Genomic DNA, 24,791 nt, shown 5'->3' with positions numbered 1-24,791 from the left:
TTTTTGGTCCCAGAAATGGAACTACACATTTCTCCCACTCCTTGTCCAGTGGTTCAAAAAGCAGATCATCCACCACTGACTTCAGACCCAATGCCAGGATCCCCGTATAATCAGGTGGTCTCTGAGAAGACAAAGAGTTAAGATTCTCAGAGCAGGTTTTGAATATAGCCAAGGCCTACACCGTTCAGGGCCTTTAAAATCAATGCAAAGTGCATTACTATGCAAATCCTTTTGACAAAAGAGCACTTAAAGTTTATTTTCACTTTTGTTTCAACAGTTCACGACCGGGGAGGCCCCCCAAGCGCTCTCTGGGGGTTGCGATACAAGAGAACACGCGCCTTCTGCCCCACGGAGTGCCAGGCCTCTTATCACCGGGACTTATCTCCCCAACAGGTAATAAAATCCGTCGGATGATCGGCTCCGTCTCTTCGTACTGCACAGCAGTTGAAATAAACTAATATTGATCTAACTGCCTCGTCCTTCAGGGCTTTTCAAGCTTTACCAGAGGTTACGTTATTGGATTTTTTGAGCATTCATGAAAACCCCCCGCGCGGTGTTGCTGTGCTGACTAAAACCTAATGGATTTGCGATTTAGTTCTTCATTAATCGTAATTTCCTTAAAGGGAAAGTGCCATTAGATACTTGGCTATATGATATGGGGGAAATGTTTATCTCAATGGGCCTTGTAGAAGGCAAGGGTACTCTCTCTTAAGGGTTGTGAGCAGGCAGAAATGCCCTCACCCCCGGCTTTCTCAAAATGCAGAGGATGTCAAAGGAAATGATCAGAACGTTCAGAGCTCCTTTGTATGTGTTCATAGTGGTGTGAAATACCAGTGATGTTTGCGCCACCAGCACAAAATGTTGGTAGTGCCAAGCATGGCAGCCGTAACCACATGCAGACTGGAAGAATGGCTTTAAAATGATTATTGGCTTCCGCTCATAGAGTTTGGCGTGGCATAGGGCAAGGATATAGGTGTCAGGAGTGCCTTGGCGGCCTCTCTCAGTAGATTCCAATAGCCAACTCAAGACACAGACGAAAGGATTCTTTTCAAAGCTTTAATCCTTTTACCACTTAATGACTCTTTCAGATGCTAATCACCAGCGACTTAAGCAAGGAACAGCAGAGTGGCCTAAGCTTCAAGTAGGCAGTTGATCCCCATTTGAAAGAGTCACTTGAAGACCCAGAACTTATGGGCTATGGAGAGATCCTCCCTCTTTCCCTTGGGTCCATGGGAGGCGGCCGTTGCTTGCGCGCCACACAGGCGCTACGCCTCCTTTCCACGCCCTCCATCGCTCGTCGCTCTTTGCATCTGTGTCGAGCATCTAAGAAGCCCCCCTCCCGCACTCCCTCACTGCCAGGGTCACTATCTATCTCAGGAATGCCGGCAGGAGGAATCTCTGCCAGGTGCTGAGCCTGTGAGGGATGAGCTGGCTCCTCTCCCACGGATTGCTGATCCTCCTCAGAATCCGAACTGCTCTGAGGCTCTCTGGGCTCAGTTTCCACCCTGACATCAGGGACCAAAGAACCTGACATGCTGAGTCAGACCATTGGTCCTTCTGGCTCAGTACTGTCAACTCTGACAGGCAGCGGCTCTCCAGAGTTTCTGGCAGGATGCTATCCTACCCTGCCTGGAGATGCCACTAAGCTACGGCCCTTCTCTTGCTGAGAATCTAGTCCTCAGGAAGCCTGATTGCTGGCTGATTCATCACCTGGGCCCATGTGCTGCTGTGACGTTGTTGGGTGCAGCAGGAATATTGGGGCCACCATGGTGTGACCTGATGTGGATGGACTCCTCCTGTGACCTTTTGTGTGCGGCGGGTGTGTCGGTCCCCATGCTGGGCTGAAATACTGAAACACCACCTCCAGATCCCTTAAGGCTGGGGTGAGGCTGTTCTTTCGTCAAAAGGGCTGAATTCCATTTTAGATAAGCTCTCAGGGAGGCACGTTTCAGGGTTGGGCAGGGCCGAAGGCAAAAGAGATGGGGCAAAGATACAAAGAAATACAAATACAAATGATTGTAGCATAAAACTCTTCCTGCCCATAACTAAGCCTTAGGAGAAACTTCTCAAGATTTTACAACGGGGACGAAACTGCACAAAGAATGGAGTGGTGGTGGTGGTGGTGGTAGTGGTGGAGGAGGAGGGGGACTGCATAAAAGCTGGGAACCACCAAATGATTGGTGGCTGAGGAAATGGCTGGACCAGGGGAATAAGGCTGGCCATCTGGGGGACCCTGGCAGGCTGGATTGGGACCCCAGGTGGGTCAGATTTGTCCCTGGGCATGAGGTTCACCACCCCTGCCTTATGGGGATTCCCCTTTGGGGAGCAATGGAGTCCCTGAAATGGATCCAGACTAATGCCTCCATCAAACACATTGCGATAGAGATAAACAAAGCAGTTAAATGCTAGACCCAACAGGATTGCTACGAGGAAGGCAGCCTCCATCCCCTATCAATACGCAGACTGATTGCATAGGCCAGTAAAATTTCTTCCCAGCCTTGTCAGGCAGCGGCTAGCCTCTGTCCATAGCAAGGAAAGAACACTGAAAAGAGGGAAGGTGGGTGGGGAAGGCAGCAACGTCTGAAAGCATGGAGACCCCTCTAATTTATCCCCTGGGAGTGGACCTCGGAGAGAACTCTCCCTCCCCAATCTGCGGCTCTGCCCCTCTGAACCAGCCGGTGATACTGATTGCCTTTCAGGGCTGCTTGCAGCTTTGCAGTGTGGCTGGGCACCTGGCTAGATGACCCAGCCACCAGCTGTGCAACACATGAGAGGATTTCATGTGCCCCTCTCGTGCCCCCACATGACAGGTGCAAACTAAGCTCCTGGTAAGCAGGGACTACAAGTTTACATAAGTGCTGATGTTCACCATGCGAAATACGGACATCATACACATGTGAACATAAACCTTTTAAGAACTTGCATGCACATGTCTTGGATACATGTGGACATATGCACATAATCCCTAAACTTTAAGCATTTGTTGCTGGAAACATCAGTGTAACTCTGGGATTTCTCACATCATTTGTAACAGACAGAATTCTAAGACAAGACAGAACAAGGTCCTCTTCCCACAACCTCTAAACCCCAAACAGTGTATGATATGGTTTGTTGTTGTTCAGTCGTTCAGTCATGTCCGACTCTTCATGACCCCATGGTAGGGATGTACAAAAGTCACTTACCTTTTCGAAGGGTGACATTCGCGGTGGGGGGGAGGCGCTCCGTCCCTCCCCCTGAAATTCTGGCCAGGGGGGAGGCGTGCCGTCCCCCCCCTGAAATTCGGGCTGGGGGGGTGCTCCCCCCCTCCCCCCCAAAATTCTGGCCGGGGGGGAGGCACTCCATCCCTCCTCCCCCGAATCCTGGCCGGCCAGCTCCGCAAATGGCGGCGGCCATAGCCACCGCTGTTTGCGTCCCTGCAGTCAGCCGTGATAGGCTACGTAAATGTTTACGTAGCCTATCACGGCTGATTTAAAAGAAAAAAAACCCCCACGCGTACGCAAATGGTGGCGCCCATGGGCGCCGCCATTTGCGTTCCTTATTTTGGCAAGTCTTAGTCTACATAAACATTTACATAGACTAAGACAGCAAAAATAAAGGGAACGCAAATAGCGTAGATGCTATGCTATTAGCGTTCCCCTTATTTTCGCCGTCTTAGTCTACGTAAATGTTTACGTAGACTAAGACGTGCCAAAATAAGGAACGCAAATGGCGGCGCCCATGGGCGCCGCCATTTGCATACGCGCAGGTTTTTTCTTTTCTTTTAAATCAGCTGTGATAGGCTACGTAAACATTTACGTAGCCTATCACAGTGTTTTTTAAAAATCTAGCCATGATAGGCTACGTAAATCTTTACGTAGCCTATCACGTTTTTTTGTTTGTTTATTTTTTTAACTGGAAATGGCGACGGCAGCAGCCGGTCGAAAGACCAGCCGCCGCCGCCGCACCACCGCCGGAGCCGCCGCCGCCAGGAAGATTGGCCGAAGGTAAGTTTCCCCGGGGGGGGGGACGGGGGGGCAGACCGTTTTGCCACCGATTTCGGGGGGCCGAATGCGCTGGCATTCGGCCTTCCCGAGATTCGTGGCGAAATTCTCTGACATCCCTACCCCATGGACCGTAGCACACCAGGGCTTCCTGACCTGCGCTCTCTCCCGGAGCGTGCTCAAGTCCATATTCATTGCATCAGTGATGCTATCTATCCATCTCATCTTCTGCCGTCCCTTTCTCCTTTTACCTTCAGTCTTTCCCAGCATCAGGGTCTTTTCCAGAGAGTTTTCTCTTCGCATTAGGTGGCCAAAATATTTGAGCTTCAGCTTCAGTATCTGTCCTTCCAATGAGCAGTCAGGGTTGATTTCCTTTAGGATGGACTGATTTGACCTCCTTGCAGTCCAGGGGACTCGTAAGAGTCTTCTCCAGCACCACAGTTCGAAAGCATCAATTCTTCAGCGCTCAGCCTTCCTTATAGTCCAGCTCTCACAGCCATATGTTACTACTGGGAAAATGATATGGTTAGGACCAACTAAAAGGTCACACCTTTTAAAGTTGCAAGCATGCTTTTGAGTTCTCTGGAGTTCTTGGGATTGGATATTGAGGAAACAGCTGCGAGCTTTGCACATATGCATATTCATCTCAACTTTGACTAGAATCTGCAATATGGTCAAACTATCCATGGACTGTACCACTTTAGATTGCAGGTGGAGGAAAGTATGGTTAAACATCTGATTTTTGGTGTGCAGGGAGTTCTAGTGTGTGTTTGTACCATTTCAACATACAACATCCCCTCATACCTCTTGTATGAAGAGGTACAAGGATCTCGTGATGAGCTGTTGTCCCATTCTGTGGTCCCTTGAAGCTTGCAGGGGAAGCTGGAAGCAAGATCAAGGCAGGAAAGTTGATCAAGGCAGGGAGAAAATAGGTCTTTAAATAGGTCCAACTGGGGCCTGCTTATTGGAACTCTCTCCTACTCGGACAATAGGATGATGTTGTCTCAGCTGGGAGCTAAAGCCAACTGAAGCCTTATGTAAGCTGCTGCCAAGACCTGTAATGTGGTCAGCTCTGCCCCTCCTGGAAGACCTGACCGGATTGTTAGGAGGCCCTTGCCTGGTTTTGTAGTCTGAGACTGTGGTGAGGTGGGGGAGATAGGGATTGGGCCAGGGACTCATCCTCTGAGCTAGAGGATGATGGCTGGGCTGAGTCCTCTGACTGAGAGGGCCCTGCATAAGGCAATAATTGTCCTACCCCTAAGGAAATAGCATGTGCCTTGTTGTTTCAGCAAAATCCTCTGCTGCACACTGGAAAGTCCGAGGGCTGGGGGTCATGTCACCCATATGTCTAGATTGGGTCCAGTTGTTCTGCCACCTTAAAGCTTTACAGAGAGAAAAGCTTGAGAGAAGAACAGATACCACCATTTCTTCCTGCTTTTAAATCCCACCCATGCTCCAAGCCATCTGGCTAGCCTCTGTCTGTGGCCAGAATGCTGATTTATGGGAAGCATTGATCTGACCCAGCTTGACCATTCTTACCTCCTCATCAGCTGGAAGAAAGTGTGTTCAGTGAAAGTTAGTGAATATTAAGGATATGTAAAACCATCCCTTGTATGTTAATACAACTTCCATATAACGAACAGAACTAAGGGGTGGTTGTTGACATGTTGCACCTGCTGTGTGAAGGCTGTTCTAAATAAATTCATGGCTAGCTGGCCGGCTGCTATTAAAGTCAGAGAAGTGAGGCCAGTGGGACAAAAAGTGGCCACCCTACATGATAGCTGAGTATGAATCACCCCATATGGCACCTCTCTTATCACAGAGTGAACCATTCTTAGAGATGGTGATTTCAAGGTGCAAATTGTACGCATTTTGTCACACCGCCACGGTCACTAGAAATCAGAGGGTCTGAGGTGACGTGCTGTATGATGCATTCATCCAGACTGTCAAATGTGCTTTTAATAGCAGTATGGATGTGCAAACTCATCCCTGTCTCGGTTCTCCAGCCCCCTATCCAGCCCCTGCCCCCACTTGCTGGTCCTCGGACTGCGCTTGAGCCCCACCCGTGCTCGGTGAGCAGCCCGCACTCACCCTGGTGGCCTTGTCAAGCTCCTCGGTCACCACTTTTTGAAAAATAAAATGGCGATTGCAAAATGCGCAGATTTGTGTATGCACAAAAATGCGCATTTTCGCAAAAATGCGCATTTTCATGCATACACAAAGATGCACATTTTTGTGATCACTGTTTTATTTTTCAAAAGCTGGTGACCATGGAGTTCCACAAGGCCACCAGGGTGAGTGTAGGCCGCTCACTGCTCGTAGGTAGGTGGCGAACGGGGGCAGGGGCTCGGCGAGCAGTACTCGGGTGTGCGGGCAGGGGGAGTTCCGTCAGATTCCTGGATGGAATTGGGCACCCGCACCACCCCTAAATAGCAGCCTGGCATTTAGAAAGTCAGTAGGTGAAGCTTTTCCTTGCTATGGAGAAAAAAATGGTATAATTTTTATACCACCTGTATAATTTATGTGTCAACTTCAGACATCTCTGCACGTTGATGCTGGAAACACTGGTGCTATTCTGATGTTTCCTGTGACAAATGTGTGAAGTCTGGGCATCGTACGCATGTACCAATGTTTCTTTAAATGTCCATGTAGATCAGGGGTGCACAAGCTCAGCCCCAGAGGCCAAATCCAGCCTTTCTGGGGTCCCAATCTGGCCCTCCAGAGTTCCCCAGGTGGCCACACACCTCTCCCCCAATCACCAACCATTTTTGGTGGTTTTGTGGCTTCTGTGCCTCCCCCCCCACCATTCCAAAAAGTTGAGATGCCTCTCGTAAGGCTTCATGATTGGCAGTCAGAGCTTTAACTAAAATGTGCTGGTACTTTGGCCCTGCCCCTTTCACCTTGGCCATGCCTCTTTTGCCCAGCCCCCACCCACCACTGGAATGCGGCCCCTGAGAGCTTCTCTGAAATAGAATTCAGATGAAAGAGGTTCAGTACTCCTGATGGAGCCTGTGTGTTAGAAGCCCCAAAATGGAGCTGATAGAAAACAAAGCATCTTCACACAGCAGCCACGATATATCAACCAGTTCTGTACATCAGCCTTCCTCAACCTGGTACCCTGCGGATGTGTTAGAATGCAACTTCCATCGTTCCCAGCCAGCTTGGAGGGCGCCAGGTTGGGGTAGGCAGCTATTCAGACACATACAAAAGGAACGATTAACATGTGAAGCAAACGGTACTTCTTTGGAATGACCGCTTCACTCCCCCTCTGCGCAGAGAATGTGAACAGTTATAAATGGTTCTTGGTGACAATTCTGCGGTGAATTACTTTGATGTATAAGGCTAATGAATTAATATGATTAAGTTAATGAGCAGCGCAAGTGTTGTCAAACTCTACCAAGTCCAGCTCTTTGATTCCTGCACTCTGCATTTGCAGTCCTGGCTCCCTGTGGTGAGAGGTTCGTTGCTACCTACGCACTGTCATTGTGATAAATGGCAGATCCCACAGTACCCTGCGTTCCATCTGGTGTGCCCTCAAACTAAACCAAAATGAGAAGGATTTTATACAGATCGCAGGCTCACGAGCAATGCCTTGAAGGGATTGCAGGAAGATCTAGGTTTTGTGTTGGTTTATTTGAATCGTCCTCTGATAATTAAAAACAAAAACACCCATCTAAATGTAGTACGTGGGTCTACAAACTGTCATGACCAACTAAAGCTAAATCGGAGAGGGTCAGATTTGGTTTGTGGAGCTAAAGGCACACACACTTTGCTTTTAAGGTTTTGTGTTTTTTTAAATCATTTTCCTCAGTTATGACATCTGAAAACATCTCTCTTCTCCCAAGCCTTTGACCTCTGACCTCTGCTTCTGCATCCTTTTTTGTCCCCTTACCTTTCTCCATCATCTAATATTCTTTTTGATTGTAAACTTGCAGGCAGGGGTTGTTCTTTTTAACAGAATGGTTGCGTAGCACCTAGTCCTTGAGATGTTTTATTTCTATAAATAAAAGTAATAGGTGTTGTTGTTAGCATTCTGTTCACACCATGGCCAACCAGCTGCCCATGGGAAACCCCCAAGCAGCACATGCATGCAAGACCACCCCCCCTGCCTGATGGAGAGGGTGCGTGCCTGTTCTACAAGCAAATACTGAACCTATCCTGTATTGCGCAAGCTTGATCTTCCTTTTCTAATGGTGCAATCCTATGTAGGTTTAGACAGAAAAACGTCATACAACTCCCAGCATTCTCTACCCAGCATGGATGGCAGGGGAATGCTGGGAGTTGTAGGACTTCGTTCTGTCTAAACATGCATAGGATTGCACCTTAGGTTCAGGTCAGACATTGACTTGGGTGGTGCCAGTTTTGGGATGATAGATGGAACACCCTCTTCCTGCCCACCACCACAAAGTGAAGGCAACATACAACAGAAGCATTCCACCCAGACACCTGGTTGGCATGATTCTTCTCCTTAAAAAATAAGTAGAGGTGGCATAAATTGGGCATCAGAATCATACCGGCTGGGGAAGGGGGGAGGGTTGACATGCAGCGATGATTGAGGTTTATAAAATTATGCATGGTGTGGAGGAAGCTGATAGAGAGAAGTTTATTCTCCCTCTTTCCTGATGCCGGAATTCTGGATTGTCCAATGAGACTGTCTGGCAGGAGATTCAGTACTAAAGATTCAGTACTAAAGAATAGTCTGTTTCCCATCTGTCATTCTCAGATGTGTTCATTCTTAAGTCCATTCCTTTCTGTATCTGCATTTCTGCAATTAAAAACAAACCAACAGTTAACATCTTCCTGAAAATAGACATTGAAATATGTATTTTTTCAATCTTTTCTCTCAAAATACGCATTTTAGGTTGTTGTTTTTTAAATGCATTTTAAATGCATTATATGTGTTTTTTGAGACGGGAACTGCATCACAAAATTTGGAGAAGTGCAAAACCTGAAGGATAGCCATGTTCCGATCCACACATTAGCCTTGGAGAAGCGGATCTGGTCAGTTTGTATAGCAATTCGCATAGAACGAATTCCCCACGCATCCCTGTTCAAATCAGACAAAATGAAGTACATTTTCGTGCAGGGTGTAATTCACTTATGCGATTTGCTGCCACTGGGTATAGTAATAGCCACTAGCTTAGATAGGTCTACCAAGGGCTAGAAGGCATGAGCTGGCATAACACAAGACCCTGATGCTGGGAAAGACTGAAGGCAAAAGGAGAAGGGGACGGCAGAGGATGAGATGGCTAGATAGCATCACTGATGCAATGAATATGGACTTGAGCACACTCCAGGAGAGAGTGCAGGACAGGAAGGCCTGGCGTGCTATGGTCCATGGGGTCACGAAGAGTCGGACATGACTGAATGACTGAACAACAAAAGGTACACTCCTGTTAATTCCCCCTTTGGTGATCGGAAGCCTCTAAACTCGGGGGCATCTGATCATCCAATGCAGGACAGGGGGAGCAGTGGAGGCGATCTTTGCCTCCCCATCCTCCGCCCTTCAGATTTTTCTAGACAGGCTTTTTTGCCCATCTAGTGATGGCACTTCAGAAAGGGAGAGAAGGAGGCTGGAAGAGGCCTCCCCTGCCCACTGGAACACCCCGTTTCTTCCTCCTCTGCAGTTGCTTTTTTAACTTCAAAGGCAAGCCAGTGCGGTTCTTTCCACGCCAGCTGTGAGGGGATGAGGGAGGGGGGCAGATCTCCAACTCCCCCTTTCAAGGTCAGAGTGCTGTCTCCGACCTTGGAAGGGGGAATTTGCACAATCCTATGGCCCCTGGGACACTTGCCAGGGACAACGGGAATGCTCCCTAAGAGACTGAGGTCTGAATCAGGAAGTCCTCCATTCAAACGTTTCCTCCTCTACAAAATCATCAAGGGGCCTAAGGCAAGCTACACTGTCTTGGCCTGAGACTACCCCACCTGCAGTATGGGTATAAAAATGCCTAATATGGGTATAGTAACTATGACTTGCCTTGTAGGGTTGCTATAATGCAACTCGATAGTGCATGTGCAGCACTTTGAAAAGTTGAAAGTGATATACAAATGCTAAATACAGTGATGGCATTATGCAACATGCAGGTTCAGAGGCAATATGCCCCTGAATACCAGTTGCTTGGGGGCAAACAGGGGAGAAGGCCTTTGCCTTTATGTCCTGCTTGTGGGCTTCCTGTATTTTGTGTCGAGTGCCAAAGCCCGGCGTGTTCGTAGTCAAAGTAGTCGATCACTTAGTAAATAGCCTTGATTGTGCAAATTCGCCAGATCGACAGTGCTTCAGGTTATGGACTTTCTCAGCCTCCAGCAACCTAGAGCTAAGATTTCTAATTAGCTTTGCACAGTACTACATAGACTACCCGAAGCTGTCTTTGATGGATGCGCTATTGCTAGGAGAGTTTGCAATCAAACTGGCACTAGCAAGCAGTATGAAACTTGAGTGTCTTTTCTAGTCCACCCTCAGGGAGTTTTCCCTTAGAAACCTCTTCTGATGGGCTGACTTTGTAGAATACCTTACTTCCCAAAGTTGCAATTCTTTCTTGAGCTGACATCTGATTTTGGCATCTATCACTCCTAACTCCTCCCTCCCTGTAAGATTTTGTATTCTTACAGAGGGAGAAGTTTCTGTTTGGCTTTGAACCAACTGATTAACTGGCATCTGGAAAGAATCCTCTCTTCCATTGTCTCCCTGCTCTATCTCCTGAAACCTTGATAACTCTCCCACTGCTTTGTGCTCTTCCTCATCAGACTCGGAGTCTGTTCCCAAGCCCCCTCGAGATGCTTCTGCAGAGATGCTGGGCCCAATCTTTACATTTTGCTTGTTAGAGATCATCTGACATAAGATCACCTTATGGTCTTGGCATGAAGAGACTCAGACAGTCCTCATTTGTTGACAGCAGGTCACCAGTAGAATATCCAAGACTTCCAGTAAACCAGGAGGATGTGCTCCAGTCAGTGTTGGGAAGTTGCCCAGAGCCCATCTCCCAGAACTCCTATGGAGTCTAAGTCTTGAAGGCTTGGTTGATCTGAATCCCTCCAAATATTTTATACCACAACAATCATGATAATGAGTACATGTCCACTGATAATGTTTGCAAATTCCCAGATATGTGGTCATGTTGCATTTGTGCAGCTTTCCCAATTAGAATTTGTGCTAATTTCCTAATTTGTGCCAATTTCCTAATTTGTGCCAATTTCCCCTGTAGAATGAATCAGCTCTGCTTTAGTCTATGGAGGAAAGTTGAACAAATGTTGGGGGAATTTGTGCAAATTTAACATTTGATCACTGCTCGATTTGCGCAATTTTCCTGCTTGCATAGAATGAGCAACAATCGCAAACACAAACAGGAACTGGGTACGAGACGAGTGGTGAGACAGCATCTGGAGAATCCTAGAGATCTTGAACATTGCTCATTTGCCCATCCCTAGCCCCTCCAGATATTTTGAACTACAACTTCCTACCAGCCCCAACCAACATGGCCAGTGGTCAAGAATGATGGGAGCTGTACCAGTCATCATGAAATTATGGGTCACTCAATTTTTAATGCACCAGTCATCATGATTTTAAGGCAGTTGTAATCCTGCTGGTCTGCACTATGTTACTGCATTGGAGTTTGGGTTCTTCTTAAAGGATTGCCTTGGTCTCTCCACTGGAACATAAAAGAGAGTCATGTATTATAATAAAAATCTTAAGTGGTAACGGCAGCTCTTAGAATTACTTGACTGATAGTGATGCCCCCTTTAGTCTGTACAACCAAGAGAAATAATGCAGGCCGTTATTTCCTTTTGACACAAGAAAAGCAAGCCATCATGCTCCTTAAGATGTACAGAATCCCAAATTAGATAAATATTTACTTTATGGTGCAGCATTTAATGTTCTGTTTGCTATAATTTGCTGCCGTTTCGACAGGCTGCAAATAAGAAGTTGGTCTAACACTCCATAAAAATGCAATAAATTAGATTAGAACTACTTCCCCAGAAAATAATTATTCCACGTATTTATGAATTGTGAGGGGACTTTTAGTTTGTATCAAAGGCATTTATTTCCTCAGTCAGAATTAAGTAACCAAAAGACCATCTCTCTCCCCGCCCCCCAGGTGGTGCTTTGCATCATCTAGGCCTTTTTGCATGTTAGAAATTACTCTGAAACTTCGTTCATGGGAGAGGATTTTTGAGACTGTAGAGTAGGAGTAGCTAGATTCCTGACCTACTCACAGGTTGCTTGCCTTCTCTATTTCTATGTTTTTCTTTCTTTCTTTCTTTCTTTCTTTCTTTCTTTCTTTCTTGTAACATATCCTGCCTCCCCCGCCCCGCTCAAAGAAGTCAAGGTAGCTTTCAACAACATTAAAACTTGACTTCAATAATATCTTAAGAGCTATGCATGTTTAGACAGAAAGAAATCGTAGAAGTCCCAGCATTCTCCAGCCAGCATGGATGGATGGGCCATGCTGGGAGTTGTAGGACTTTTTTTCTGTCTAAACATGGATAGGATTGTGCCCTAAGAGCATAATCCTATGGAAGTGGTGCTCTGTAGACAGAGGGCACTGATCTCGGAGCCCTCCATCTATTCTAAGCCCTGCTGCACACACAGGGTGGGAGGAAGATGGAGGCATTTTCACTTCCCCATTCCTCCTGTGTGCTATTTTTAACTAGATCAGCTTCTCATTCAGAGCTGCATCAAAGCCACCGACAGATTATTTCAGAATATTTTCAGCAATTTTTGTTTGTTTGTTTATGTAATTGTTATTGTCCCTTATTTTTTGTATTTAAAAGTACTGAAAAGCTGTCTCCTTGTAGATTTTTTTTTTGCATTTATGAAACAAAAAAGTTCATTTTCATCATCCTCATTTGCTTTCGCTCTCAATTGACTTCCCTTGCCCTCAGTGGTGTCATCACGTAGTCAGCTCTCATTGGCTGTGTAGTGCTGCATTGCCATTCCATTCTGTTTGTAATTCTGTTTGGGTCAGATCACCAATATAGCAGGAAGAGCAACCCATAAGGTCCATGGCAGATGATCTGCCACTTCCCTGCTGGTTCACTCCAGCCAAGGTGTTTGTGTGGGGTGGGCACTTTGTGTTTAAATTTCTCACAGCATTTCCCCTCCCTCCCAGAGTTTCCCTCACACTGACACCAATGGGATGAGAATTAAGTACGCCAGCCTCAGGTTGGTGTAGTTGGTGGACCCAATCAAGGGGAACAAGTGGGCTTTGGATCCAGTGGATCCAAAGGTGTCTCTGACACATCCCCAGAATTCCATAGATTTGGCCCTACCACCAGTGGAAACACTGCCAGCAGTACTTCTACGCCCACAGAGCTTTCTGCAGGCATACTGGAGGCCTCTGCTGGTGGAACTCTTTCCCACTGGTGAAGATGTATGTACGCCCCTTTCTAAGGCCCCTCAGTCAACTGTCCATGGGAGTCAAGGTTCTTCTGTAATAGCGGAAGGGGAGGAATAAAAATCAGCCAGGGTGGGGTGGAATCGTTGCTGAAGAAGAAACAGCCAGGAAGAAACAATGGTGATACATAGGATGGGTCAAAAAGAGTAGACATTTGCATAGTAAAAAGGTAGGACCTGACATTGTCCCAGGGCTAGAGCAACTGACATTGCACTAGTGGAAATCAACACTCGTGCAAGATCAATTGCACTAGCCTTGGGACACCATTGGACTCTACCCATTGTGTTTTGGAGAGCGATGGCCGCTAGACAGCCGCTAGATGGCCATAAGATCGTTCGGTTTTCGGGAACTGACCTCGGAGCCCATGCTCCAAGATCAGTTCCCAGAAAACCGCATCCCAGCCCCTGCCGCCTTGTAGGCAGTGCGGCTCGTCCTGCGCCCCACACTCAGTAGAGCAGTGTGGAGCAGGATGAAAGGGGGCGTTCCTGAGGGCGGGGAGTGGCAGAGAGCACGGAAGTGCCGTACAATGCTTCCTATGTGTTGTCCGCTCCCCCCCACTCTGAAATTCTGCAGCCAGACAGCCAAAATCAGCCATCTAGCTGAGAATGCAAGGCAACCAGAGCACGGAGGAGAGGTTGCTCTCCGCACTCCACCAGTCCTGCATTGGATAGTCGGTCGCCTCCTAGTTCAGAGGCGGCCAACTATTTACTTAGGATTGCCTTAGGGAGACATTTCTACCCTGCTGAAGTTCATAGTAGAGTAGTTCCCCTCTACTCAGCACTGGTTAGGCCTCATCTGGAGTACTGTGTCCAGTTCTGGGCACCACACTTTAAGAAGGATGCAGACAAACTGGAGAGGGTTCAGAGGAGGGCAAGAAAGATGATCAGGGGACTGGAAACAAAGCCCTATGAAGAAAGACTGAAAGAACTGGGCATGTTTAGCCTTGAGAAGAGAAGACTGAGGGGAGATATGATAGCACTCTTCAAGTACTTGAAAGGTTGTCACAGAGAAGAATCATCCCAGATTGCAGGACACGGAAGAATGGGCTCAAGTTACAGGAAGCCAGATTCCGGCTGAACATCAGGAAAAACTTCCTGACTGTAAGAGCAATACAACAATGGAACCAATTACCTGGGGAGGTGGTGGGCTCTCCCACACTGGAGGCCTTCAAGATGAGGCTGGACAGCCATTTGTCAGGGATGCTCTGACTTGGATTCCTGTATTGAGCAGGGGGTTGGACTCGATGGCCTTGTAGGCCACTTCCAACCCTACTATTCTATGATTCTATAGTTCCTACCGCAAAATAAAATCTGGGGCTTTGTAGCATAGTTGCTGTGAAAATATGCCTGCTGGATGTTGAATTTATTTCAATAAATTAGAAGTATGGATTTTCCATGCTAAATTCATGGCAATTAATTGTTGTTGTTCATTTTCCATGCTAAAATTTAGCATCCCAGCTAAATAACTTCTCTCTTGACCTGCACAATATGACATTTGATTTTGAAAATTAAGTAAGATGTAGGTTGTGAAACATGCCTACTGATGTCAGTGACAGAAATCAAAGCTATTATCAAAATATGTATACAGGTTATTTTTTTATTATAATAAGCGGAGTTACAATAATGGAAATATCGTTTAGAGAAATGGCCTGGAAAAGGGAGAGCAACCTCCTCTAAAAGAAAGCTACGATAACCTTTCTAGAGTTCTTTAACATGTTGAAAGAGTATTTCAACACTGACTTATTAAATTAGGCAAGGTCACCTTTTCATTTTATGAACAGATTAGGTTTGCCAGATCATGGAGTTTGATTCTGGAAAACGTGGCTGAATCATACAGGAACATATGTCATGTCGAAAATAGGTTGAAACAATATTAAATCCATTTGAGGAGGCTTAAACTCCATGTCAATGTTGTTATTGTTAGCAGAGGGTGATGGTTAAGAATGGAGAAAGTGCTTTATGTAATTTGGGGTTTGATCAGATGGCCCTTTCAGATAATGACAGCAAGCAGAAAAAAATACTTTGAGTAAACCTCTTATCTCACACTGACTGCCCTTACCTGTACCTGAAATGATATCTGTATTAATGCCAAGCCAAAATTTTCTTCCACATTTTTTTCGACCCTTTTCATTCAATTTGATACAAGTGAAGTTGCTTTTGAAAAGGAATTCAAAGGAGAAGAAAATGTAGGAGAAATTCTCATGAGTTCGGTTTGGGTTTCTTGTGCCTACCTTCCTTAGGAGGTGGATGAGGAGTGTACGCAAGTGTCCTGTTTTTCATTTTACTGTAATCTCTTCAACAGCCTGTAACCTCCTCGGCTTCCTGCGCTTCAATTAAAGTATAGGAAGGCATCATGAGATAATTCCTCCCATAGGGCTTTTTCAGATCAAGAAGTGCAGGCAGCTTGGGAGGCTGCAGAGCCATAGAGACATGTGTAATACAAAGAAAACATACTCATGGCACACTTGTCCACCTCACATTGACTAGGTAAGTTCAAAAGTGTCACACAAATAAATTATAAAATACCCTAAGAATGAGGAAGAACAATGGAAGCCTCTTTGATGGGAGAAGAAAACTTCCAGGAAATCAGAGGACAGATTTAGGCACAGCACTAGCCACACCTCTTCCCTGGATCTGGACACCACACTGCCCCTCGCATTGGCATTGTGGAGGACGCAAAATGGGGGCCTGCCTGCCAAAATAGCTAATGCTGTTTCAGCCCAAAAACCCTTGTAAAAAAAAGAGAGAGAGAGAAACTGGGCATGTTTAGCCTTGAGAAGAGAAGACTGAGGGGAGATACGATAGTGCTTTTCAAGTACTTGAAAGGTTGTCACAGACACGAAGGCCAGGATCTCTTCTTGATCATCCCAGAGTGCAGGACACGGAATAATGGGCTCAAGTTACAGGAAGCCAGATTCCAGCTGAACTTCAGGAAAAACGTCCTGACTGTTAGAGCAATACGACAGTGGAACCAATGACCTAGGGAGGTGGGGGGCTCTCCCACACTGAAGGCATTCAAGATGAGGCTGGACAGCCATCTGTCAGGGATGCTCTGACTTGGATTCCTGCATTGAGCAGGGGGTTGGACTTGATGGCCTTGTAGGCCCCTTCCAACCCTACTATTCTGTGATTCTATGATTCTATAAGCATGATGTAACTAAGGCATGGATAACTGTTAGCAAGTCAGACCAGCATCCGAAGGGCTTCAGTGCTACATCCCTGGCAACAGCTGCCAGAACTGCAAGCAGGATTGCCCCAAACTGTGACCTGACAGAGAAATGGGTGGATATAATGTATGAACCTGTGTGTGTGCATCAACTTCTAAGCCATTTGGGCACCATGGACTCACTGGTGATGGCTACATGCCTGATATAATTAGCTGCTAGAATTGAATGCAGTCAACATGCAGCATAGCAGAGTAATTTTGTACCCAGTGTCTTAACTATTTGACTACTTGGAGGCTTCTAGTGGCCACATTTATCTCCTGTGCCTCAGTAGTGACCTGGATAGTTCTGCTTCCTCCTTGATGCTCCTACTGGCTGATTTGCATTGGCCTTTGCCATATTGAAAGGTCTTCATCTCTTGCCCATGGGCTCCTCCCTCTCACCGCACAAGTCCTGTTCTCCCTGGGAATTTACTCTTTCTTCTCATGAGGTCTCTGGGTTCCTTGAACACTTGGAAGTTATGAATCTGCCTTATTCTGAGTAGAGTAGCCATGTGTCCTACTTTACCCAGGGCAGGCCTCTATTTGAAGAGCTGTCTAGTCCAAGTAGGGATATTGGAGAAATTTGAGATGGACCAAAATGAGGTTGGATTTCTAAGAATCCAGCCTGCAGAATCCATTGCAGAGTGACCCCCTCAGGCCGCACAGTGTCCATGGACTTTCAGATGTCTTTATTTTTTTTACTTTCCTGAAATTTACACCTATTTATTCGTAGGAAAATACACATGTTTCTGCTGAGGAAAAGATTAATGGAATGGGGGACAATATGCTAAATGTCACGTACTAAGGTACATTATATAAATTGTTACGAAACCTCTCACATAATTATTTGCATATTTTTCTGCATGATGAAAAAAAAAACCTATCCGTCTTGTGAGCGGACAACAGAAAAAAAGGTGTCTGACAATCTGTGAAACACGGACGGAGCGGATTTTACACAGTCCGTACATCCCCAAGTCCAAATCCAGTTTAAAGATGAATGGTAGAATCCAGCTAAAGCCCTACTTAGAGTAGACCCTTTGCAATGCAGTGACTTAAGGTAGTCATGGCTAACTTAAGCCCCATTCATTTCAATGGGTCTACTCTAAGTAGGGCTTTAGTTAGATCCTACCCAAAGGGCCCTTTGAAATTCCCCATCAGCAATTAGCACCTGGACAGCAGACTGAGCAGGGCACACAGGTCACCTGGTCACAGTTTTCCCCGCTTTGGTGAGAGCCTTGTATTTATATTTATATTATATTAGCTGCTATATATTAATTATCCATACATGTAAAATATTGCACGAACATTTTATGCAAATCTGCATCCTCCTCTTTTGGGGTGATGCATAAGTGGCCACCCTACTACTGAAGCAAATGATTTATCCACCTAAGTATTGTCTACTCCAACTGGCAGTGGCTTCCAGGGTCTCTGGAAGAGAGATCATTTCTCATTACTTGCTACCTGAATCTTCTAACTGGAGATGCTGGGCATTAAACCAGGGACTCTCTGCATAAAAAGCAGGTGCTCTAGCACTGTGCTATGGCCCCTCTGTGTAAGCCACACCTTGTCAAGCTCCAGCACAGCCCGAGCCCTGGGGAGACCTCTTTGGAGGAGGAGGGCGAGGAGGAGGAGTTTGATCCCTGAGAGGTCCTGTGGTGGGAATGCCCAGCCCAGCTGTGGTTTCAGACTCTCCTCCCCCTGCCCAAGGCTCACTAAAGTTTGACAGCAATGGATCAGTTAGGATGCTCAGAGTTGTCATCAGAGTGCCCACCTGGCTGTCAGAAGACCCTTTTGCCCAGAGTCTACTTGAGACCAAGGGTCTGCTCAGGAGCAGGAGTCTACTTGTGAGGAGGAAGACCCAGCTGTGGCTATTGATGAGGCAGGCCCAGCTGCAACTGGTGAAGCAGGGACAGCTAGCCTATAAGTTCAGCCTTTCTCAGATCTTTGGTGGGTTACCAGCTTCTTTGGAGTTTGGTGGTTCTAGTTATGGGGGGGGGGGGTAGGATTTCCTGTTATGCAGTTTCAGCTCTGCTCATTTTCATATCTCTTCCTTTTTTCCTCTGGGAAGACTCCTCATCAGGTTCTAATCTGCCTGTCATCATAATATTCTCATGGTAGCCAGGTAGCCACAAGCTCACTGACATGGATATATTTGCTATAGAGTAGCCTTTCCCAGCCTTGTATCTCCTCTAGATGATGTTGGGCTACAACCCTTATGACCCATCTATCTTGTTTTGGTCATTCACTTATTTTCATGTCTGGACAGATAGAATTGTAGAGTTGGAAACGGCTTTTAAACAATCTCATCCAACCCTCTGCTCAATGCAGGAAATTCAGAGCTTGAGCATCCCTAACACAGGGCAGTCCTGTCTCTGCTTGAAGATCTCCAGTGAGGGAGACCCACCACCCTTCTTGGTAATTGGTTCTAATATTGAACTGCTCTAACCATCAAGAGGTTCCTAATGTTCAGCCAAAATCTACCCTTGTATAACTAAGCCCATTAGATCTAGTCGTTCTCTCCTGCCCCAGAGGTTACAAGTATTTGCCGTTTTCTCTGTAATAGCTGTTCAGTTCTTTACAGAATGCTATGTCATCCCTCAGTCTTCTTATCTCCATGCTAAACATACCCATTTCTTTCAAGCTTTCCTCTTGGACTTTAGCTAGGTAGGTGGATGGATGGACAGATGGAGGGTACCCAGCCTTTATGTGCTGGTGGGCGCATTTTGGATTTTTGAGGGCATGTGATTGACACTCTCACAGAATGGCTGTCATGAGAGACTTATCCATTCATAAAATGGTGGGCATGGCCAATCACAAAACACTCATTTCCCTGAAGGCAAACTGGTGAGTCTAAAAGAACTTGCCCAAGGTAGAGCTCCAAAACACAACACCTCTCTTTTGAACCCAAATCAAGATAGGTCTGGAGGGGCAACACTTCATTTTGCCCCTCCAGAGGCAAAATGAAGTGTTATTGCCAGTCTCCCAGTTATTATTTCTTTATTTAAAAATAATCTTAAAAAGTAAAATAAAAATCAGGGGTGGCAAGGAGCCTGGTGGGTGCCAAGGGAGGTATCTGTAGGCACATTGGTATTCATGGGCACCACGTTAGAGACCTCAGAGATAAATGAATAGACAAGACGGATAGACAGACTGAATTAATGGATGGCATATAGAGTCTCCCATTCCACCGAGCATTCTTTCCCCACCTCCTCTCACCACTTGCATAAGTCAAGACATACTTATTAATTAGTTATTAAAGTTAATATTATTAATTAATTTATGGTCTACAGAGTCTCCCATTCCGCCCAGCATTCTGTCCCCACCCTCTCTCACCACTTGCATAAGTCATTTGGACCTATTTGCTTTGCTGGCTTCATGAAATGGAACACTTGTTCTCTGTAGAGTTTCTACTGTCATTCTGATTTTTTAAAAATACTCTTTGGAATACCAGTGAGTGAACGGCTCTGTCAGGGCAAGGGAGTAGGCGGGAGGGCTGTTATGCCCCTCCCCACTCAGTTCTTCCAGACTGTGACCATCCAAAACAGCCTTAAGAGAGCAAATGCCACAATTGCATCCGAGATACAGAGGGTGCATACCGTAGTCAAGAGGCCGTACCTAATAAGGAGTGGGCCGCATTCCATTATCATTAACATCTCAATAGTTCTGCACGCATATGCAGCCATGGTCTCTTTCGTGATGCATTGCACACCCTCGCCGCTCAGCCAAGTGCAATCAACTTGGCCTCGCCGATTGTGGAGCAGGTGACGAGAGTACGCTGAAATCAGGCAGAAAATGTCCTCTTCTGGCCACTCAAGTGAATCAGTCAAATGATCAAGTGGCAAAACCAAGCTGAGGCCTCGGGCAGTTAGAGTTGCCACTTCCTATAAATCAGGCCTGCAAATAATGTGTGTGAGAGATGTATGTACATGTATGTATATGTGCACTCTTTCACTTATGCTTATTTCAGCTAAGCTGTTCAGCAAATGTGAATCAGTCAGCACCCTGGAATCATTTCAGATGTACACCCTCCGTGGGAGGCTGTGCTGCAATATCAAAGGGTTTGTTGCTGCCAGTTTATTAAATGTCCACCCAGTGATGGCCTATATAGCCAGAACATAATCTTAACATGGTGGTTGGTTGGGGTTCATTTTGTTGCAAAAGGATGGAATAAAAAAAGATGATGAGATGTGACTGATAATGTTCATATACTACAGATGATGGATAGATTAGATAGATAGATTAGATAGATAGATTAGATAGATAGATTAGATAGATAGATTAGATAGATAGATTTTACATTTTTTATTTTTTTATTTTATTGGCAATTTATTTACTGCCTGTTTGCTGGTGCACTCAAGGCATACAATCTCATAGACAGGAAAGAAAAAGAAAAGGATTGGGAGGGAAGAGGAAAATAAACTCAAATAAAGACTTGGGTACCAAGTCTCCTACGATGTTCTATCCTTGTAATAATAACCAGAGTGGAATGCTTTCTGATGGAGACAGTTCTGGGGGGGAATGAGCCAAAGGGCAATGGCCTCACAATTGAGCTGATGGAGGGGTCCTTGCCGCCTCACTTCTCCCCATGGTGTAGTCAGGTGGAACAGCTACTGGTGAAAAAGTTCTGAGAGGGGAGGAGCCAAAGGGCAGTTGGTCCCAGGTGAACAGGTAGAGTGGGCCTTGCTGAGCAAAGGGTTGGATGTGCCTGATCTCATCTGATCTTGGAAGCTAAGCAGGGTCAGCCCTGGTTAGTACTTGGATCGGAGACCGCCTGGGAATCAGGCTTCCTGCACTGAGCAGGGGGTTGGACTTGATGGTCTTGTAGGCCCCTTCCAACCCTATGATTCTATGATTCATCTCTCCCTGTGATGTAGGTAGGTGGAATAGGTACTGGTGGAGACAGTTCTGGGAGGGGGAGGAGCCAAATGGCATTTGGCCGTGGCCAGGCTGATGGCGGCGGCGGCAGCAGCGGCGGGAGCTCTCTGTTTCACCTCTCCTTCTGATGCAGCCAGATGGAATGACTGCTGGTGGAGACAGATTCTCATTTTTAAGAACCTATCTGCTGTTAACTAAGGATCATGGAGGACCTGTTCTGACACTGTTGTTGGTATAGCGAAGACGTCAGACCCAAGGGACAGAGAAAGATGAGGCATCCTTGACACCTTGGGCTGAACGCTGCCAGGACTCAAGCCTGGAGAGAATCCTGTGCTTAGGAGTTTAAATCCTTCCCTCCCATTCTAAAATGTCAAAATGTCTCAACTAAGGTTTACTCACAGTAAGAGCTTTAAATGAAAAGATTGTGGTAGTTTTGGCCGCGGACCTTCACCTTTGGCCTGTCCCCATTCGCCTTCACTCCTGCCAATTGGACTGTGGCCTCTGAGAGCTTCTCTAAAATGGAACTCTGCCTCCAGACTGAAAGAGGTTCAACACCCTTGCATGTAGGCCAAATGAGACTCTCCCCCTCTTTTTTAACTCCCCTGCCCCAATGCGGCAATTAAAATCCCGGTAGGTTGGCACCCTACATTTTTTAAAGAGATGAGTATAGCAAAGTGGGCAACTGATGGGGTAGTGGGCGACTGATGGGGTTTCAACTACAATGCAGTAGAACCCAGTGAAAGAGGGTTTTGTTCCTCATTAAACGACTTCTTGAGATATTCTGGAAGGGTGTTTTTTTGTTTTTAACTAAACACTTGTTAATCCCAGGCCCCTCACAAGCAAAGCTTATGGCTGGTGACGTGGGCCAATGACTGCTCAGAAAGAGCCAGTGCACCTGAAACAGTAATTACGGCATTTTCAGTCTATTATTAAATTAACTGCACAGGGATTGCTTCCAACCACCCTCCTTCCTCCTGTGAGTTGATGCATAAATGACATGATTTACCCTCCAATAAATCTAACATCAGATCAGGTGATGGAGTGGTGTTCACATACCCCTTGGTCCCACAGCAGATGATTTTTGATTGCTGCAGGAGTTTACAGCAGCTTGAAACCATTCAAATTTAAAGGCATCATTGAAATTTTACGGTGTACCTGACTTGTGCAAGAGGCAGATGTGGACCAGCTAGAGGTAATTTGGGTTTGTTTTTGTTCCCCACCCCCCAAAATACTGTGAAGCTTCCCTTGAGAGGAGGGGTTCTGGATCCATGAGTGTAAACGATTCTCCACTCGCAAACACCAAACTTTCTAGCCCCCTTTAGGCATTCAGTTCGAATGTCTGGGGGGGGGGGTGGAAAAACCCAGAAAAAAGGGAGCCAGGGCAGAAAATACTAATACTAATTTCCCTCCTTCCTCCCCTGGAAATGTTGGTAGGAAATTCCTTTTTTCTTGGTTTAATTACTTTTCCTCAAGCCTTCACATCTCTAGTGAAGAGGCAAATGGACATGCACGGGGCCAGCCCTCCCCCTCGATGACGCACGCACTAGCCCCCCCATCTCCATCCCTTCCAGCTCCATCCTGACCTTTGCACAGTGATGCCCTGTTGTGGGGAGGATTCTGAGTGAGTTTGGCCAGACCAACCAACCTCCCCCCCTTCCTTCCCACTCAGTGTATGAAGGTGCAGTCAGCGGAGTGACAGATGTGGCCCTGCTCCTTTGGAATGCATGGAGGAATAACTTCTGAAGGGGCCTTATGCTTATGGGGGAGATCTATATTCAGTTGCTGCTCAATACTGGTGCCCATTCAGCTCCAATCATAGGCCACATTGGGGCCATCTTGTTCTAGCCATGCTTAGGGCCTGTGGGGTGCTGGTCATGATGTGAGGGGAGGAGCCCTCCACAGGCTTCATTTGTTCTTTAGCTGAATTGCCCCTTTTTTCCCAATTTGAGGATAAATTCTATTCGAAAATATCTATTGCCAATAGAATAGATATGCTACTGAATATAAATAAATTCAATATAGGGTATATATGGGTATAGATTTGCCCCAGAGCTACCATTTTGGGGATAGGGTTTAGCACCTTGGATGCTAACATTAGAGTTTTGGCTGGTGGTAACTAAAGCCCTGAATGGAATCACAGCGCCTCCGGAACCGGAGTTGCTATTCCTTCATGCCTCAGCCCTTTTTGGGCTGTATTTTGTCCCCTTAGGGTGTGTGTGTGTGTGTTTAAAGCTCTTTGTCCTTCTGAAAATCTTTGGGTTCCCTCAAGTATGCTGATGCACCTCTCTTGTTTCTCAATGGCCCCATTTTGGTTGCAGACCTGTCAACACTCATAACCTGAATTCACTATAAGAGGGAGTGCTAGGCAGGACCTTGGTGAACTCCCAGAGGCATTAGGAGGTGCTCTGGCTAAGGGTTTTTCTACATGAAGTACTTATTGTGTGCTCATCATTCCCTACTCACCAGTGTTTACGGGTTCTTTAGACGATGATGTGACCCTCCAGTTTTGCTTCTGTGTCTGTCGAGCGCTTTTGGCCATTATTTTTTTAGAACAGGGGAAATGTGGTTATTATTTTGTAGAAGCGAAAGATAGTGTGATTTCTTCTTGTGTGTTTGTGCTATTCTGCTATACAAGAGTGCCACCTAGAGGTTATGTAGTGGAAAAGCAGGAAAGGAAGTGCTCGTCATGTAATGCTCAGATCTCAATTCTGGAACAAAATTGAAACCCATCTAGTCATTATGTTCCAGCATCATTATGTTCAAGCGTTATGACTGCCGGAGCCTTGCCTGGTGCTCTGGCTTAGAGCCTTGTGTGTGATGGTGGTGCTGAATAGTCTTGATTTGTGCCTTTTGTCATCTCCATGGAGGCCTTTAGAGGAGTGAACAGTCTTGAGTAGTTGGTGGGTTAATTTGAATTCTTATGTCTCTAAAGGTTAGGCATGTTGGAGAAATCCATTTGTGTCGGGGGGTGGAGTTTGATCGGTTTTCCTAGGCTTGGCCCTCTGGGTTTTGGTTCCTGCTACAGTGCTGAACTCAATACACAGTGAGTCAGGCCAGTTCACAGATTTTCTGGGAATTTTGCTCTCTTTTTTTAACATTCTGCAATTCGTGCAAATTTTGCCCCAATTTGTGTAATTTATGCACATTCAGCCACAATATGCTCAAATTCAGCCGTAATTTGCCCAAGTTCAAGCATAATTGGTGCAAATTGCTTTGCAAATTGCAACCCCTCCCCCACAGCCTCTGCCAAACAGTGCACAAAAAAGTTAAGGAATTCAGGGATCAGCCCGCAGCTTGGCTCACAGATGCAGAGCTAGCCATACATGCCGCAGAACTCCAT

At 46.2% G+C, this 24,791-nt stretch overlaps 1 protein-coding gene across 2 annotated transcripts in view; it reads left to right on the top strand.

The window, feature by feature from the left end:
• DACH2 (dachshund family transcription factor 2) overlaps positions 1-24,791 on the top strand; it is a 502,690-nt gene that overhangs the window by 257,034 nt on the left and 220,865 nt on the right. For both annotated transcript variants that reach the window (XM_084814013.1, XM_084814012.1), the window contains exon 2: positions 278-393. In XM_084814013.1, coding sequence (XP_084670139.1) covers positions 278-393 — 116 coding nt within the window. The remainder of the gene's footprint in view (positions 1-277; positions 394-24,791) is intronic.

The sequence above is a fragment of the Heloderma suspectum genome, chromosome 9, assembly GCF_057233095.1.
Source record: "Heloderma suspectum isolate Gila_16-S chromosome 9, 16-S_ref, whole genome shotgun sequence".
NCBI lineage: Eukaryota > Metazoa > Chordata > Lepidosauria > Squamata > Helodermatidae > Heloderma > Heloderma suspectum.
The sequence above is the reverse complement of the archived record's forward strand: the minus strand, read 5'-3'. Positions and strand labels throughout refer to the sequence as shown.